We start from the raw sequence: 15,435 nt of genomic DNA on the forward strand, positions 1-15,435 counted from the left end.
GCGGCACACAGAGGCACTGTGTGAATCGAGCGAGGTCCCGCTCGCTCACACAGCGCGGTGGCATCGCTGGATCCAGGGACAAGGTAAGTAAACCAAGCCTATGGATGCTGCGAGGCAAGCCTGAGTCTGACTCGGGGTTACCGATCTTAGCCCAAAAATCTCACCCCGAGTCAGACTCGGGAACACCGCTCAGAAGGTTAAGGGGGTAAAACCTTCCGGGGCTGAAGTGGTTAAGAAAATAAGTTAATTTTGAAACTGATGGCAGCAACACGTCTCCAAAATGTAGCATCCTCTCTTCTTTTAAGAACACCTTGAAAACCTCTGGGAACTGATGAGATCAGTTTTTGGGAGTTTTTGGAGGAATGTTGTCCCATTCTTGTGTGATATAAGATTCTAACTGCTGAACAGTCCAGTGTCTTCATTGTTGTATTTTTCATTTCAAGATGCATCAAATATTTTTGGTTGACACAGTGAACTGAGTTCACAGACAGTGATTTTTACAAGTATTCCTGAGCCCATCACAGAATCATGCCTATTTTTAATGCAGTGCCTTTTGAGGGCCAAAGATCAAAGGCATCCAATATTGTGTTTCGGCCTTATTCCATGCACACAAAAAATTCTCCAGATTCTCAGAATATTTTGATGATATTATGAACTGTAGATGATGATATATTTAAAGTTTTTGCATTTACATTGAGGAACATTATTCTGAAATAGTTTGACAATTTTTAAACACAGCTTTTCACAGTTAGGTGAACCCCTGCCCATCTTTACTTCAGAGTCACTCCGATTCTCCAAGATACTCTTTTTATACCAATCATGTTAATGCCTTGTTGCCAATTACTAGTTAATAGTCTAAAAACGTTATTCCAGCTCTTCCTTGTTAGTACCAAGTACCACTTACTTTGCCAGCTTCTTGTTGCCCTGTCCCAATTTTTTTGAGATGTGTTGCTGCCATCCATTTCCAAATTATCTTATTTATTTATTTTACTTAAAATGGTACATTTGCTCAGTTTAAACATTTGATATGTTTTCTATTCTCCATTGTGAATAAAATTTGAGTTTATGAGATTTGAAAATTATATCCATTCTGTTTTTATGAAAAGTATACACAGCGTCCCAATTTTTTGGAATTGTGGTTGTATATATTGTATATTTTTTTTTATTTACTTGTCAGGTTGCTTTAACTTACAACTTATGCAGAATGAATCTCATCGCTTTGATCTGCAGATGAATGGACCAAAAGCAAACACAAAAAAAAGTAACTTTGTATGCCTATATCACCTGTATGAACAGTGTTTATAAACACTTTTGTCAAGATGGTCCATTTTTTTTTAAAGCAGCAGATTCTACAAATCCTGAGTTTACACAGCAATTCCTGGCTACAATTATGGCAGTTAGGAATGGCTGTAAAGTGCAAAGGAGAGAACAGCAGTGGAGCTGCAGGCCAGGACCCTTTGTACATAGGCCCTGTGTACTTGGATAATAACTTACTTAAAAAAATAGGAAATATAGGACCAAAAAACATTGCCAATATCCCTGATGTACCAATTGTATGTTTTGTAACTCCATGGGACCTTTTAGGCAGCCAGTTTTACAGTATATCATACAACATAGTATCGTTATTTATACATCACAAAAATATAAGCAATTAAAAACATATTCTGGCTAACGATTTACATCAAGATAGCTTTCAATACCAGTTAAAGAGGGTTATTTAGTTACTCATTAAAACATTGTTCTACTACCCCCCCCCCCCCTTTTGCTCATGTACACGTATATGATAGGAGTGCTTCTAGTGATATACAGATATATATTTTTAGACTTTTTTTTATATTAGATACAAGAGGATAGATCTCTGCACTGGGCTTACGGGGGGGACAGACCCTTATCATGTATAGATGTGGTAATTCAGACTATTTATGTATCTGAATATGTAGAAATGTACCATTAGGAAATCCATATTGTTATTGCATTTGTTAAAGGGGTTGTAAAGGTTTGTTTTTTATTTTCTAAATTGGGTCTTTTGAGCTAGTGCATTGTTGGTTCACTTACCTTTTCCTTCGATTTCCCTTCTAAATGTTTTTTTTTCTTTGTCTGAACTTCTCACTTCCTATTTCTCCTCAGTAAGCTTTCCACCATCATCCGAGCGGTGGAAAGTCAGAAAGAACAGCTTACTGAGGAGGAACAGGAAGTGAGAGATTCAGACAAAGAAAAAAAACATTTAGAAGGGAAATCGAAGGAAAAGGGTAAGTGAAACAACAATGCACTAGCTTAAACAAACCTACAGTTGTATTCAAAATGATTCAACCCCCACTGAAATTGATTGTTTTGGCTAGTTTGACATTGATTTTGATCATTCAGTCATCCTGCTTACAATAAAATCAAAGAGGCACGTGTAGGTCAGACAAATATAACATAACATTTATAATGAAATAACCACAAATGTCTTTTCTGTGCTCACATCATTATCAGTTTTATTCAACCCCCAAGTGACATTCAATCTTAGTACTTAGTACAACATCCTTTTACAGTTATAACAGCTTTTAAACGTGAAGCATAGCTTGACAAAGGTGTCTTGCAGCGATCTACGGGTATCTTCGCCCATTCGTCATGGGCAAAAGCCTCCAGTTCAGTCACATTCTTAGGCTTGCGCACTGCAACTGCTTTCTTTAAGTCCCACCAGAGGTTCTCAATCGGATTTAAGTCTGGTGACTGCGATGGCCACTCCAAAATGTTCCAGCCTTTAATCTGCAACTATGCTCTAGTGGATTTGGAGGTATGCTTGGGATCATTGTCCTGTTGAAAGGTCCAACGTCTCCCAAGCCTCAGGTTTGTGACAGACTGCATCACATTGTCATCCAATATCTCCTGGTACTGAAGAGAATTCATGGTACCTTGCACACGCTGAAGCTTCCCTGTACCCGCAGAAGCAAAACAGCCCCAAAGCTTGATTGACCCCCCGCCATGCTTCACAGTAGGCAAGGTGTTCTTTTCATCATAGGCCTTGTTCTTCCTCCTCCAAACATAGCGTTGATCCATGGGCCCAAACAGTTCTAATTTTGTTTCATCAGTCCACAGAACACAATCTCAAAACTTCTGTGGTTTGTCCACATGACTTTTGGCATACTGCAGTCGACTCTTCTTATTCTTTGGAGACAGCAAGGGGGTGCCCCAGGGAGTTCTGGCATGGAGGCCTTCATTACGCAGTGTGCGCCGTATTGTCTGAGCAGAAACTTCAGTACCCACATCTGACAAATCTTTTCTCAGTTCCTCAGCAGTCACACAGGGACTTTTCTCCACTCTACGCTTCAGGTAGCGCACAGCAGTCAAAGTCAGCATTTTCTTTCTGCCATGACCAGGTAGCGTTTCAACAGTGCCCCTTTGCCTTGAATTTGCGAATGATGCTTCCTATGGTGTCTCTTGGTATGTTTAACATCTTTGCAATCTTCTTATAGCCATTGCTCTTCATGTGAAGAGTAATCACCTCTTCTCTTGTCTTCCTGGACCATTCTCTTGACTTCACCATGTTTGTAACCACACCAGTAAATGTCTAGAAGGAGCTGAGTATCACAGTCATTTTAAAGCTGCCTAATTGGTACTTATTAGGCTTTATTGCTGCTCCCTGACATCCACAGGTGGTTTCAATACCTGATTGAAAACACTTCAATGAACCTCTGTTCTTCAGAGTGGTAGTCTTTAAGGGGTTGAATAATTGTGTAGATGAAGAATTCACAAAAGAAACATTTACTACTGTATTACAAAACCAATTAATGTAATTTTAGTTGCATATGGTTCTTTAAGAAGTCCTTGTAGGATTTCATTCTGAATACAATTACAAATGTACACTAAGGGCCTAATCCACAAAAGAGATACGACGGAGTAACTGCTGTTACTCCATCGTATCCCTTGTCCTAACTTTGGAACTGATCCACAGAAGCAGTTTTCCAAAGTTAGGCAGAAGATCCGACATCTGTAAGGGACTTACACTGCCGGATCTTAGGATGCAGTACCGCATCCGCCGCTGGGGGCATTTCGAATCGAAATGCCGCTTCTGGTATGCAAATTAGCACTTAGGGCGATCCACAAAGCTTTTGAGCTTCGTTTTTTCGCCGTAAGTTTTAGTTTGCAAGTGTAAAATTAGGGCTGCTTTTACATGGTGTAAAGTTAGTAACACCATGTAAAAGCACATTCAAGCGACGGCATTTGGTATGCATTCCTGAGGGAGAACTCCACGGCAATTTGTAAAATCAAAACCGGCATGGGTTCCCCCCCAGGAGCATACCAGGCCCTTAGGTCTGGTATGGGTTGTAAGGAGACCCCCCTACGCCGAAAAATCGACGTAGGGGGTCCCCCTACAATCCATACCAGACCCGTATCCAAAGCACGCTACCCGGCCGGCCAGGAATGGAAGTGGGGACGAGCGAGTGCCCCCCCCTCCTGAGCCGTGCCAGGCCGCATGCCCTCAACATGGGGGGGTTGGGTGCTCTGGGGCAGGGGGGCGCACTGCGGGCCCCCCACCCCAGAGCACCCTGTCCCCATGTTGATGAGGACAGGACCTCTTCCCGACAACCCTTGCCGTTGGTTGTCGGGGTCTGCGGGCGGGGGCTTATCGGAATCTGGGAGTCCCCTTTAATAAGGGGGCCCCCAGATACCGGCCCCCCACCCTAAGTGAATGGATATGGGGTACATCGTACCCCTACCCATTCACCTGGAGGCAAAAAGTTAAAGTTATTAAACACACAACACAAGGGTTTTTAAAATAATTTATTAGTCTGCTCCGGAGGCCCCCCCTGTCTTCTTTATTAGCTCTAATACCAGGGGGGCTTCTTCTTCCGCTCTCCGGGGGTCTTCTCCGCTCTCCGGGGGGGCTTCTTCTTCCGCTCTCCGGGGGGGTCTTCTCCGCTCTCCGGGGGGGGGGCTTCTTCTTCCGCTCTCCGGGGGTCTTCTTCTATCTTCGCCGCTCTCCGCTGTTGACTCGGCGAACCCCGGTTCTTCTGCAGCTGCCCGGTGCCTTCTCCTTCAGCGCTGGCTGCCTGCTATCTTTGTGTGTTAGCTCAATTACTAACAGGCAGCCAGCGCGGTCTTCTGTGACGTCACCTTCTTCTCTTCTGTTCTTCTCCCCTCTTCCGATGTTGACACGTCGCCTCTTGTCACTGCAATGATGGAAGCGCGCCTTGCATCCCATTTATATAGGCATCACCGTCCCATCATGCTCCGGCAGGTACCCACGTGGTGGGTGCCTACCGACGTGCACCCACCACGTGGGTACCTACCGGAGCATGATGGGACGGTGATGCCTATATAAATGGGATGCAAGGCGCGCTTCCATCATTGCAGTGACAAGAGGCGACGTGTCAACATCGGAAGAGGGGAGAAGAACAGAAGAGAAGAAGGTGACGTCACAGAAGACCGCGCTGGCTGCCTGTTAGTAATTGAGCTAACACACAAAGATAGCAGGCAGCCAGCGCTGAAGGAGAAGGCACCGGACAGCTGCAGAAGAACCGGGGTTCGCCGAGTCAACAGCGGAGAGCGGCGAAGATAGAAGAAGACCCCCGGAGAGCGGAAGAAGAAGTCCCCCCCGGAGAGCGGAGAAGACCCCCCCCCGGAGAGCGGAAGAAGAAGCCCCCCAGGAGAGCGGAGAAGACCCCCGGAGAGCGGAAGAAGCCCCCCCTGGTATTAGAGCTAATAAAGAAGACAGGGGGGGCCTCCGGAGCAGACTAATAAATTATTTTAAAAACCCTTGTGTTGTGTGTTTAATAACTTTAACTTTTTGCCTCCAGGTGAATGGGTAGGGGTACGATGTACCCCATATCCATTCACTTAGGGTGGGGGGTCGGTATCTGGGGGCCCCCTTATTTGAGGGGACTCCCAGATTCCGATAAGCCCCTGCCCGCAGACCCCGACAACCAACGGCAAGGGTTTTCGGGAAGAGGTCCTGTCCTCATCAACATGGGGACAGGGTGCTCTGGGGTGGGGGGGCCCGCAGTGCGCCCCCCTGCCCCAGAGCACCCAACCCCCCCATGTTGAGGGCATGCGGCCTGGCACGGCTCAGGAGGGGGGGGGCGCTCGCTCGTCCCCACTCCCTTTCCTGACCGGCCGGGTAGCGTGCTTTGGATACGGGTCTGGTATGGATTGTAGGGGGACCCCCTATGTCGAATTTTCGGCGTAGGGGGGGTCTCCTTACAACCCATACCAGACCTAAGGGCCTGGTATGCTCCTGGGGGGGGGAACCCATGCCGGTTTTTTCTTTGAAAATTGGCATGGAGTTCTCCCTCTCAGGAATGCATGCCGAGCGACGCTGTCATTTTTTTTTATAATTATTTGTTTTCCCGGCGCGTATATTTTTTTTCACCCGTCGCAACTTTAGTGTCCCGTCGCAATCCACAAAGCCCGGCGTCAATTACGTTCGCGCGCTGCACGTCGGGAAAATTACGTCACACGCATGCGCAGTACGGCCGGCGCGGGAGCGCGCCTCATTTAAATTTTAAACGCCCCCCGGAGAGGAGGACCGCCTTGCGACGGAGGCACTTAAGTTACACGGCGTGTAATTTCTAGGTAAGTGCTTTGTGGATCAGGCACTTAGGTAGAAATTTTAAGTCAGTGTAACTTAACTGCTGAAAGTTAAGTTAGGCAGCTTTTTTGAGGATTTGGCCCTAAATTCCTTAAAACCCTTTACAGCATTGGGGGGTTGAATAATTTTGAACAAAACTGTATGTAGAAAATAAAAAACAAACCTTTACAACCCCTTTAAGGCTATGGTCACTTTGGATTTGCAGTTCCATTTCCTCACATTTATTGTACAGATTTGTTTTATGTTGCAGCTAGCTCGGGGCTGTCCATAGGATCATTTGTGTGTATACTGGCAGCACATGATGGATATGTTGTAACAATTTATGATTTTGTTGTTGATATTATATATCCACGCTCCTAAGGAAAATACCAATCAAAATGTGATGGTTTATCCTGACTTTGGGGAAAAATACTTGAATGTTTTTACATCAGAATATTTACAGTCCCTTCTGGGCGATTTTGGTATTGTCATAATATATGATTGAAAACCATCTTGATTGTTTATATTTTTATGATGTATGATACCATTTTTTATGATACACTGTTAGGATCCATTATTTTTTGCTGCTGGTTGCAACCTGCATTCTTAACCAGTTGTGTATTCTGGGTGTGCCACATATGCCCAACAGAAATGTAATCGAAGTAACCATGACATATGTAGTACTTGCTTCTTCTCTGCTGCCAGTTTCCCCCTAGCATTTTCTGGAAACTCCCTGCTGTCAAGATGACAGCCATAAGTTGCTGTGAAAATATAGCAGCTTTTAAAGCAGCCAATGTAAAAACGTACATAGTGATATATTGGGAGTAATTTACTAAAGACAAATAAGGCTGTTCACTTTGCAAGGGAAGTTTTTCCTTAACTTCGTGAATGAGGTAAAGCTCTGCTGAGCTTCCATCATCTAATCATGTGCAAACAATGTTTTTTTAAAAAAAATCCTTGCACATGTTTGGGTATTCTTTGCAAAGTGAATTTTCACCACATTGCCTAAACCAAGGAAAAAACCCTTGCAAAATGAAGACTCCCTTCCAAAATGAACAGCCTATTTGCCATTAGAGGATCAGCCCAGGTAATTATAGAGTTTTGATCCCTTTATTAACCCCTGGTTTACCATGATCAGTCCTAATTCAAATTCTTTCTTCTCTTAAAGTGGAAGTAAACTCTCCTATTCTTTTCAGCCAAGGGAGCTGCCATCTTGGCCTCTGTGATCTACAACTGCCATGAAGCTGCACATGTGATCAGCTATGACACCAGCCATTGGATAGTTTGACAGTTTAGTTGAGAGCACAACCAATGGGAGTGTTACATTCACTGCATGTGTCAGAAATGCAACCGTTCTTTGAAACTGTTAAATGGATGCGTTTACTTCCGCTTTAGGCACATATTTTCTGCAGATTTTTATTTTTTGTTTAATTCTAGGTTTTCAACCATTAATATTTAAACTTTTTATTTGCTGACCAAAAATATGTGTTTAGTAAATTAACATACCATGGATAGAAACTGGTGCAAATTTGCTTTCTATATATAGCTATGCCTCCTGAAGCAATACCAATTAACAAGTCTAAGTTATGAAGATCCTGAGAAGAAAAAAATAAGGTAAAAATAAGGCACATTTCTGGAAGAACTTTCAATGCATTCTTATCATGCTTACTATAAATTTATGTCATCATTAACTCAATAAACAGTTTGTAAATAACCAAAGTAATGTATCATGTAGCTACAGTGAAAATAAAAAGTCAGGTGTCTGTGATATAAAAAAATGAGACTAAGATAAATAATTTCAAGACTTTATCTACCTTTAATGCGACCTATAAACTGTACAACTCAGTTGAACAACAAAGTGAAATCTTTTAGGCAGAGGGAAGTAAAAAATAAATAAAAGAATAATCTGGTTGCATAAGTGTGCACACCCCTAAACTAATACTTTGTTGAAGCACTTTTTTATTTTATTACAGCACTCTGTCTTTTAGGGTATGCGTCTATCAGCATGGCACATCTTGACTTGGCAATAGTTACCCACTCTTTGCAAAAACACTCCAAATCTGTCAGAATGTGAGGGCATCTCCTGTGCACAGCCCTCTTCAGATCACCCCACATATTAGTATTTTCATAAATTTTGGAGGGATGTCCAGTTCTCAGTAATGTCACTGTTGTGCCATATTTTCTCCATTTGATGACTGTCTTCACGCCGTTCCATCGTATATCTATAATGCCTTGGAAATTCTTTTGCACCCTTCCCCTGACTGATACATTTTAACAATGAGATCCCTCTAATGCTATGGAAGCTCTCTGCGTACCATGGCTTTTGCTTTAGGATGCGACTAAGAAAATGTTAGGAAAGACCTACTATAGCTGAACTTTATTTGGGGTTTGGGGTATATCCCAACGAAACGCGTCGGGAATATCCTAGATTCTCATTTTACCATCAAGCCCCTCCAGTGGTTCATGTTGTTCAGGACTTGTCCTTACTCCACGATATGCCAAGTACAATGGTGTTATTATGCATATGTAATTTGTAGCATGTTTATGCAATTTTTGTCATTCAGTATGCTTTATATTATATCATAAGGCATAATAAAATGCTCTTTGCCAAGACTGCTCTTTGTTATACATCTCTCATTCCAAGTCCCGAACTAACTCCCCCCTTTTGTGTTGGAACCTAATTAAGCAATATTGTATACCTTATATGCTTACTCCACATGGTGATTGGCCTTATTTAAAGTCCCGCTGACCAAACTCTCTTTTTTCTGTTCAAATTTGGGATGGAGGCCATTTACCTATGGTGCCTTGGACCACATCATTTGTTCTCTTTGGGGTTAATCAGAGGCACTTTAAATGATGACAGGTGTGTACTGACACTTATGCAACCACATTATTTTAGTTTTTGTATTTCTACTCACACCCCCCCCCCCCCCCCAAAAAAAAAGATTTCAGTTTGCTTTTTAATTGAGTTGTACAGTGTATAGGTCAATTTAAAGGTGGGAAAAGTTATTTTCCTAATTATTTAACAGGAAACCTAATATCTTATAATCACAGAAACCTAACATTTTAACAGGGGTGTGTAGACTTTTTATAGCCACTGTACTTTACATTGGGATTTTGGGAATTCGTTTTGCTTGGCATTTAGGAAGGCTTTGATTCACTCTACCTTTGACAATGCAGGCTAAATAAAGAGTCTGATTGTACATGAAATTTATAAGAAATGTTTTCTTATTATAGATTACCAAAAATTAAAGGGTCTATGCCAATCTGCCTATATTGACTGCTTACCCCTACATATGACCACATTATATATATATATATATATATATATATATATATATATATATATATATATATACGGTAGATATACTGATGGATTGTACACTTTTTTTTTAAATAAGATCAATCTGTTTAGCTCATGTTATAGAGGGGCAGTAATAGACAATAAAAACATAGACACTAGATGGTGCCATTTAATCATCTAAGACAGTGGTCATCAACCCTGTCCTGCAGGGCCCACTAACAGGCCAGGTTTGCAAGATAACTGAAATACATCACAGCTGATATCATTTGCTCCTCAGTGATTGCAGTATTCTAGACTGCATCTCCCCAAGGTAATACAAAAAAACTTGGCCTGTTAGTGGGCCCTGCAGGACAGGGTTGATGACCACTGATCGAAGACACTTACACAAATGCAGCACAAAAAGATTTGAATTGTAAATTTGCCTTTAAAAGTAAAATAATTCCATAGATACTTACAGTACCTCACAAAATTAAGTACACACCTCACATTTTTTATTATATAATTTCATGTGACAACACGGAAGAAATTACACTTTGCTACAATGTGTACAGCCTGTATAACCGTGTAAATTAGATGCCCCCTAAAAATAACTCAACACAGCCATTAATGTCTAACCCGCTGGCAACAAAAGTGAGTACATCCCTAAATGAAAATGTCCAAATTGGGTCAAATTAGACATTTTTCCTTCCCGGTGTCATGTGACTCATTAGTGTTACAAGGTTAATGCTCTCATCCTAGTCACTGGAAGTTCAACATGGCACCTCATTGCAAAAAAACTTTGAGGATTTGAAAAAAATAATTGTTGCTCCACATAAATATGGCCTAGGCTAGAAGAAGATTGCCAAGACCCTGAAAGTACGGTGGCCAAGACCATACAGCAGTTTAACAGGACAGATTTCAGCCTGTCAGTGCTCAGACTATACGCCGTACACTGCATCAAACTGGTCGGCTGTTGTTCCAGAAGGAAGCCTCTTCTAAAGATGATGCACAAGAAATAGTTTGAAGACAAGCAGGCTAAGGACATGCATTACTGGAACCATGTCCTGTGGTCTTATGAGACCAAGATAAACTTATTTGGTTCAGATGGTGTCAAGCGTGTGTGGCGGCAAACAGGTGAGGCGTACAAAGACAAGTGTGTCTTGCCTACAGTCAAGCATGGTGGTAAAAGTGTCATGGTCTGGGGCTGCATGAGTGCTGCCAGCACTGGAGAGCTACAGTTCATTGAGGGAACTATTAATGCCAATATGTACTGTGACATACTGAAGCAGAGCATGATCCCCTCCCTTCGGAGATTGGGCTGCAGGGCAGTATTCCAACATAACAACCCCAAACACACCTCCAAGATGACCACTGCCTTGCTAAAGAAGCTGAGGGTAAAGGTTATGGACTAGCTAAGCATGTCTCCAGACCTAAACCCTATTGAGCATCTGTGGGGCATCCTCAAACGAAAGGTGGAGGAGCGCAAGGTCTCTAATAGTGGAGTGGAAGAGGACTTCAGTGAGAACCTGTGAAGCTGTAAGGCAGTGCTGGAAAATAATGGTGGCCACACAAAATATTGACACTTTGGGCCCAATTTGGACATTTTCACTTAGGGGTGTACTTAATTTTGTTGCCAGGGGTTTAGACATTAATGGCTGTGTGTTGAATTATTTTGAGTGGACAGCAAATTTACTCTGTTATACAAGCTGTACACTCACTACTTTACATTATAGCAAAGTGTCATTTCTTCAGTGTTGTCACATGAAAAGATATAATAAAATATTTACACAAATGCGAGGGGTGTACTCACTTTTGTGAGATACTGTATATATGAAACTACATGAGTATATGAAGCAGAACGTATTTGAAATATATTGTAATGCTTGTCCTGATCAACCCTAAAACATAAATAACTGGTCACAGTAGACGTAGCTGTAAATGTGGCACATCATAGAAATGATACAGGTGCATGCATGAAAATAAACTATATATTACAACATAATCTGTGTCCACAGATTCCAGTTTCTTCATCTCATATTCAGCTCATATTTTGTAAATGTGGATTTTACTAGGTCAAGCTAATTAGTTGTCTGTTTATTTTTTTTGTGTCTATATATGACATCCAAAGTTTTAATGTTTTTGTTTGGTATTTAGAAAACAGTTTTTCAGAAAATATTTGTAAGTAACATAAATCCTTCTGCAAGATTGTTTCTCCATGGGTAAGATTTCCCCTCACAGTGTAATTTAGTGACACCTCTGTAACGTCAGGGAAAACATTAGAATTATGTTACTGGGACAGGAATAAAATACAGACAAAACTTTCTCCACTAATGCCAATATTCTGGAATTGAGCTTTAAAGCCTAAATCTGGGGGAACTAAAAAGTTAGCCCCTGCTATGGAGCTGTGCCAGCACTGCAAAGGCCAATAGTTTGTTTTGTCTAGGGGAGAGGATAAACAGTTCTACCCTTATCTCCCCTGGCTGGTGGCTTTCCTCCCATTCTCTAGTGGTGGACTGTCCCTTAAGCCCTGTACACACGGCCAGTTTTCCTGCCAGAAAAACTGGCAGGAGAGATTTGGCCAGGAAAACCGGCCGTGTGTATGCTTCCTCAGGCCCCGTACACACGACCGAGTTTCTCGGCAGAATTCAGCCAGAAACTCGGTTCAGAGCTGAATTCTGCCGAGAAACCCGGCCGTGTGTACACTTTCGGCCGAGGAAGCCGACGAGGACCTCGGCGAGGAAATAGAGAACATGTTCTCTATTTCCTCGTTGTTCAATGGCAAAAGTCGGCCCGCAAAGTTCCTCGGCGGCTTGCACACTGAACTCGACGAGGAACTCGATGTGTTTGGCACGTCGAGTTCCTCGGTCGTGTGTACGGGGCCTCACAGTTTTTCCGACAGGAAAACTGCCGGGAATCCCGGTGGGAAAATAGAGAACCTGCTCTCTATTTTCCCGCTGTGATTCCCGGCGGTTTTAAACCCAGCAGTTTTTTTTAGGATTTCCGGCCAAAGCTCTCCCCGCAGTTTTCCCGATGGGAAATCCAGCCGTGTGTACATGGGGAAACTTTACTGAGTAGGCTTTCCCGTCGGGATTCCCGGCGGACTTTATACCGCCGGTAATCCCGGTCGTGTGTGCAGGGCTTTAGTGTCATCACATTGAATGCAGGGCTATAGACCCTGCTTTGGTTTTAATAACATCAGGACCCTAGACTACTGGAGCATGAGGGGGAAGAAGCTGTGGGGACTGGTCTAGCTGTGAAGATGAGCGGGTAAGTTACGGTAATCTTTTTTTTTGTTTGTTTTGGTCCCCTAGACCAGTGTTTCCCAACTCCAGTCCTCAAGGCACACCAACAGGTCATGTTTTCAGGCTTTTCATTATTTTGCACAGGTGATTTGATCAGTTTCACTGCCTTAGTAATTACCACAGCCATTTCATCTGAGGGAAATCCTGAAAACATGACCTGTTGGTGTGCCTTGAGGACTGGAGTTGGGAAACACTGCCCTAGATCAAGAAGTACAGTTGAACCTTGCAGTGCAGGCACAGCCCCACTGTAAGGGATACATTTGTAGTAGCCTCTAAAGACATTTTGCATTTGCCCTTTTCCACGTAAGCTTCCCTTAATAATTTTTCAAGGTGTTCTACTTTTATTTTGTTTTTGATACATTAAAACTGAGCACACAATTAACTGAAAGAGGGTCTACGTTATTACTGAGCTCTCGGCCTTCACAAACACATGAGGGTTTATTGCCAAGCTAGTGTAAGTACATAGTCAAACATACTCTACCACTGTGCATTTCAACTCCGTAGAATTCAAGCGTTCTTGCAATGTTAATGTAGCACGACTCTGCTTCAGTTTGTCCAAGACCGCTTTAAAAAAAAAAAAGGAAAGAAAAAATGAATAAAAAAGAATTAAAGAAAATGCGTGTTAATTATATAACTACAAGCTTTGTTATTTATGGTTACTGGCTTTGTTATGTGGTATTAAAGGGGTTGTAAAGGTAATTTTCCCCCCTAAATGGTTTCCTTTACCTTAGTGCAGTCCTCCTTCACTTACCTCATCCTTCGATTTTGCTTTTAAATGTCCTTATTTCTTCTGAGAAATCCTCACTTCCTGTTCTTCTGTCTGTAACTCCACACAGTAATGCAAGGCTTTCTCCCTGGTGTGGAGAAAGCCTCTTGAGGGTGGAGCAGGCAAGTCAGGACACACTCTACTTTGCAGATAGAGAAAGGAGCTGTGGTTAGTGGGCGTCCTGACACTCCTGATCGCCCCCTCAAGAGGCTTTCTCCACACCAGGGAGAAAGCCTTGCATTATTGTGTGGAGATACAGACAGAAGAACAGGAAGTGAGGATTTATCAGAAGAAATAAGGACATTTAAAAGCAAAATCTAAGGATAAGGTAAGTGAAGGAGGACTGCACTAAGGTAAAGGAAGCTATTTAGAGAAACAAATGTTTTACCTTTACAACCCCTTTAACATTTTTCTTGCAGCTTTTTTTTTTTATGTTAAAATATATTTTCGGAAAAGCAGAGGATGTGTAGAATAAAAATATCGTAGTTGAATCTTTATTTTATGCTACACAATATTTGCACAACCATTTATCAAACTTATATTTTCGGCAAAATATATATATATATATATATCCCCAAGGGTGGCGCCAGTGGAATCAAACTTCCCCTTTATAGTGCCGTCGTACGTGTTGTATGTCACCGCGTTTGAGAACGATGAGATTTTGTCTTGACAGTGTGTATGCAAAAAAAGCTTGACAAGATTTCGACAAGCCTAACAAGGAACTCGTCAAGGAAAACAATGTTTCTTTTACGACGAGTTTCTCGGTCGTGTGTACGAGGCCATACACACGTCTGGTTTTCCCTGGCCGAAAACTCTCCTGGCAGTTTTCCTGCTGGGAAAACCGGTCGTGTATACGAGGCTTCAAGCCTTGTACACACGACCGAGGATCTCGACGGGCGAAACACATCGTTTTGCACGTCAAGTTCCTTGTTAGGCTGTCGATGTTGTTGATATCCTTTTACTTTAAGTGCAGCAGGACTTCCGGGGTATTGTGGATCACATGCTTCTCGATTATATATATTTGTATACACACACACACACACACACACAATACACACACACTCCCCTGCCATTTTATTAGGTACACCTGTTTAATTGCTTGGTAACACAAATTGCTAATCAGCCAATCACATGGCAGCATCTTAATGCATTTATGTATCTAGATGTGGTGAAGACGACTTGCTGAAGTTCAAACTTAGCCGGAAAACTAACCCCCTTGGGAGAGCGCTTCCCAGAGGGGAGTTAGCTCTTGTGAGGAGGAGCCGAGACAGCCAACCAGGGACCCCAGAAGACGAGGATCGGGGGCCACTCTGTGCAAAACTAACTGCACAGTGGAGTTAAGTATGGCATGTTTGTTATTTATTTCTTTAACCTCCCTGGCGGTATGATTATTTCAGAAAAATGGTGCTGAAAGCGGTACCATTATTTTGCAAGGAAATTTGGCGTTTTTTTACTGTAGGCCTGTAATTCTTAGGAATAACTCACTTAAATCTGTCCAAACAAGAGTCTAGTAGGCATCCCGGGTATGAAA

The 15,435-nt window shown here is 42.5% G+C and overlaps 1 protein-coding gene across 1 annotated transcript in view; it reads right to left on the reverse strand.

Annotated features, from left to right (window-relative positions):
- The window catches only part of PTPN3 (protein tyrosine phosphatase non-receptor type 3), a 268,489-nt gene that overhangs the window by 84,667 nt on the left and 168,387 nt on the right, over positions 1-15,435 (reverse strand). The window contains exons 9-10 of the mRNA XM_040353487.1: positions 13,615-13,702; positions 8,060-8,148 (exon numbers count right to left, since the gene is read on the reverse strand). Coding sequence (XP_040209421.1) covers positions 8,060-8,148; positions 13,615-13,702 — 177 coding nt within the window. The remainder of the gene's footprint in view (positions 1-8,059; positions 8,149-13,614; positions 13,703-15,435) is intronic.

The sequence above is a fragment of the Rana temporaria genome, chromosome 5 (genome assembly GCF_905171775.1).
Source record: "Rana temporaria chromosome 5, aRanTem1.1, whole genome shotgun sequence".
NCBI lineage: Eukaryota > Metazoa > Chordata > Amphibia > Anura > Ranidae > Rana > Rana temporaria.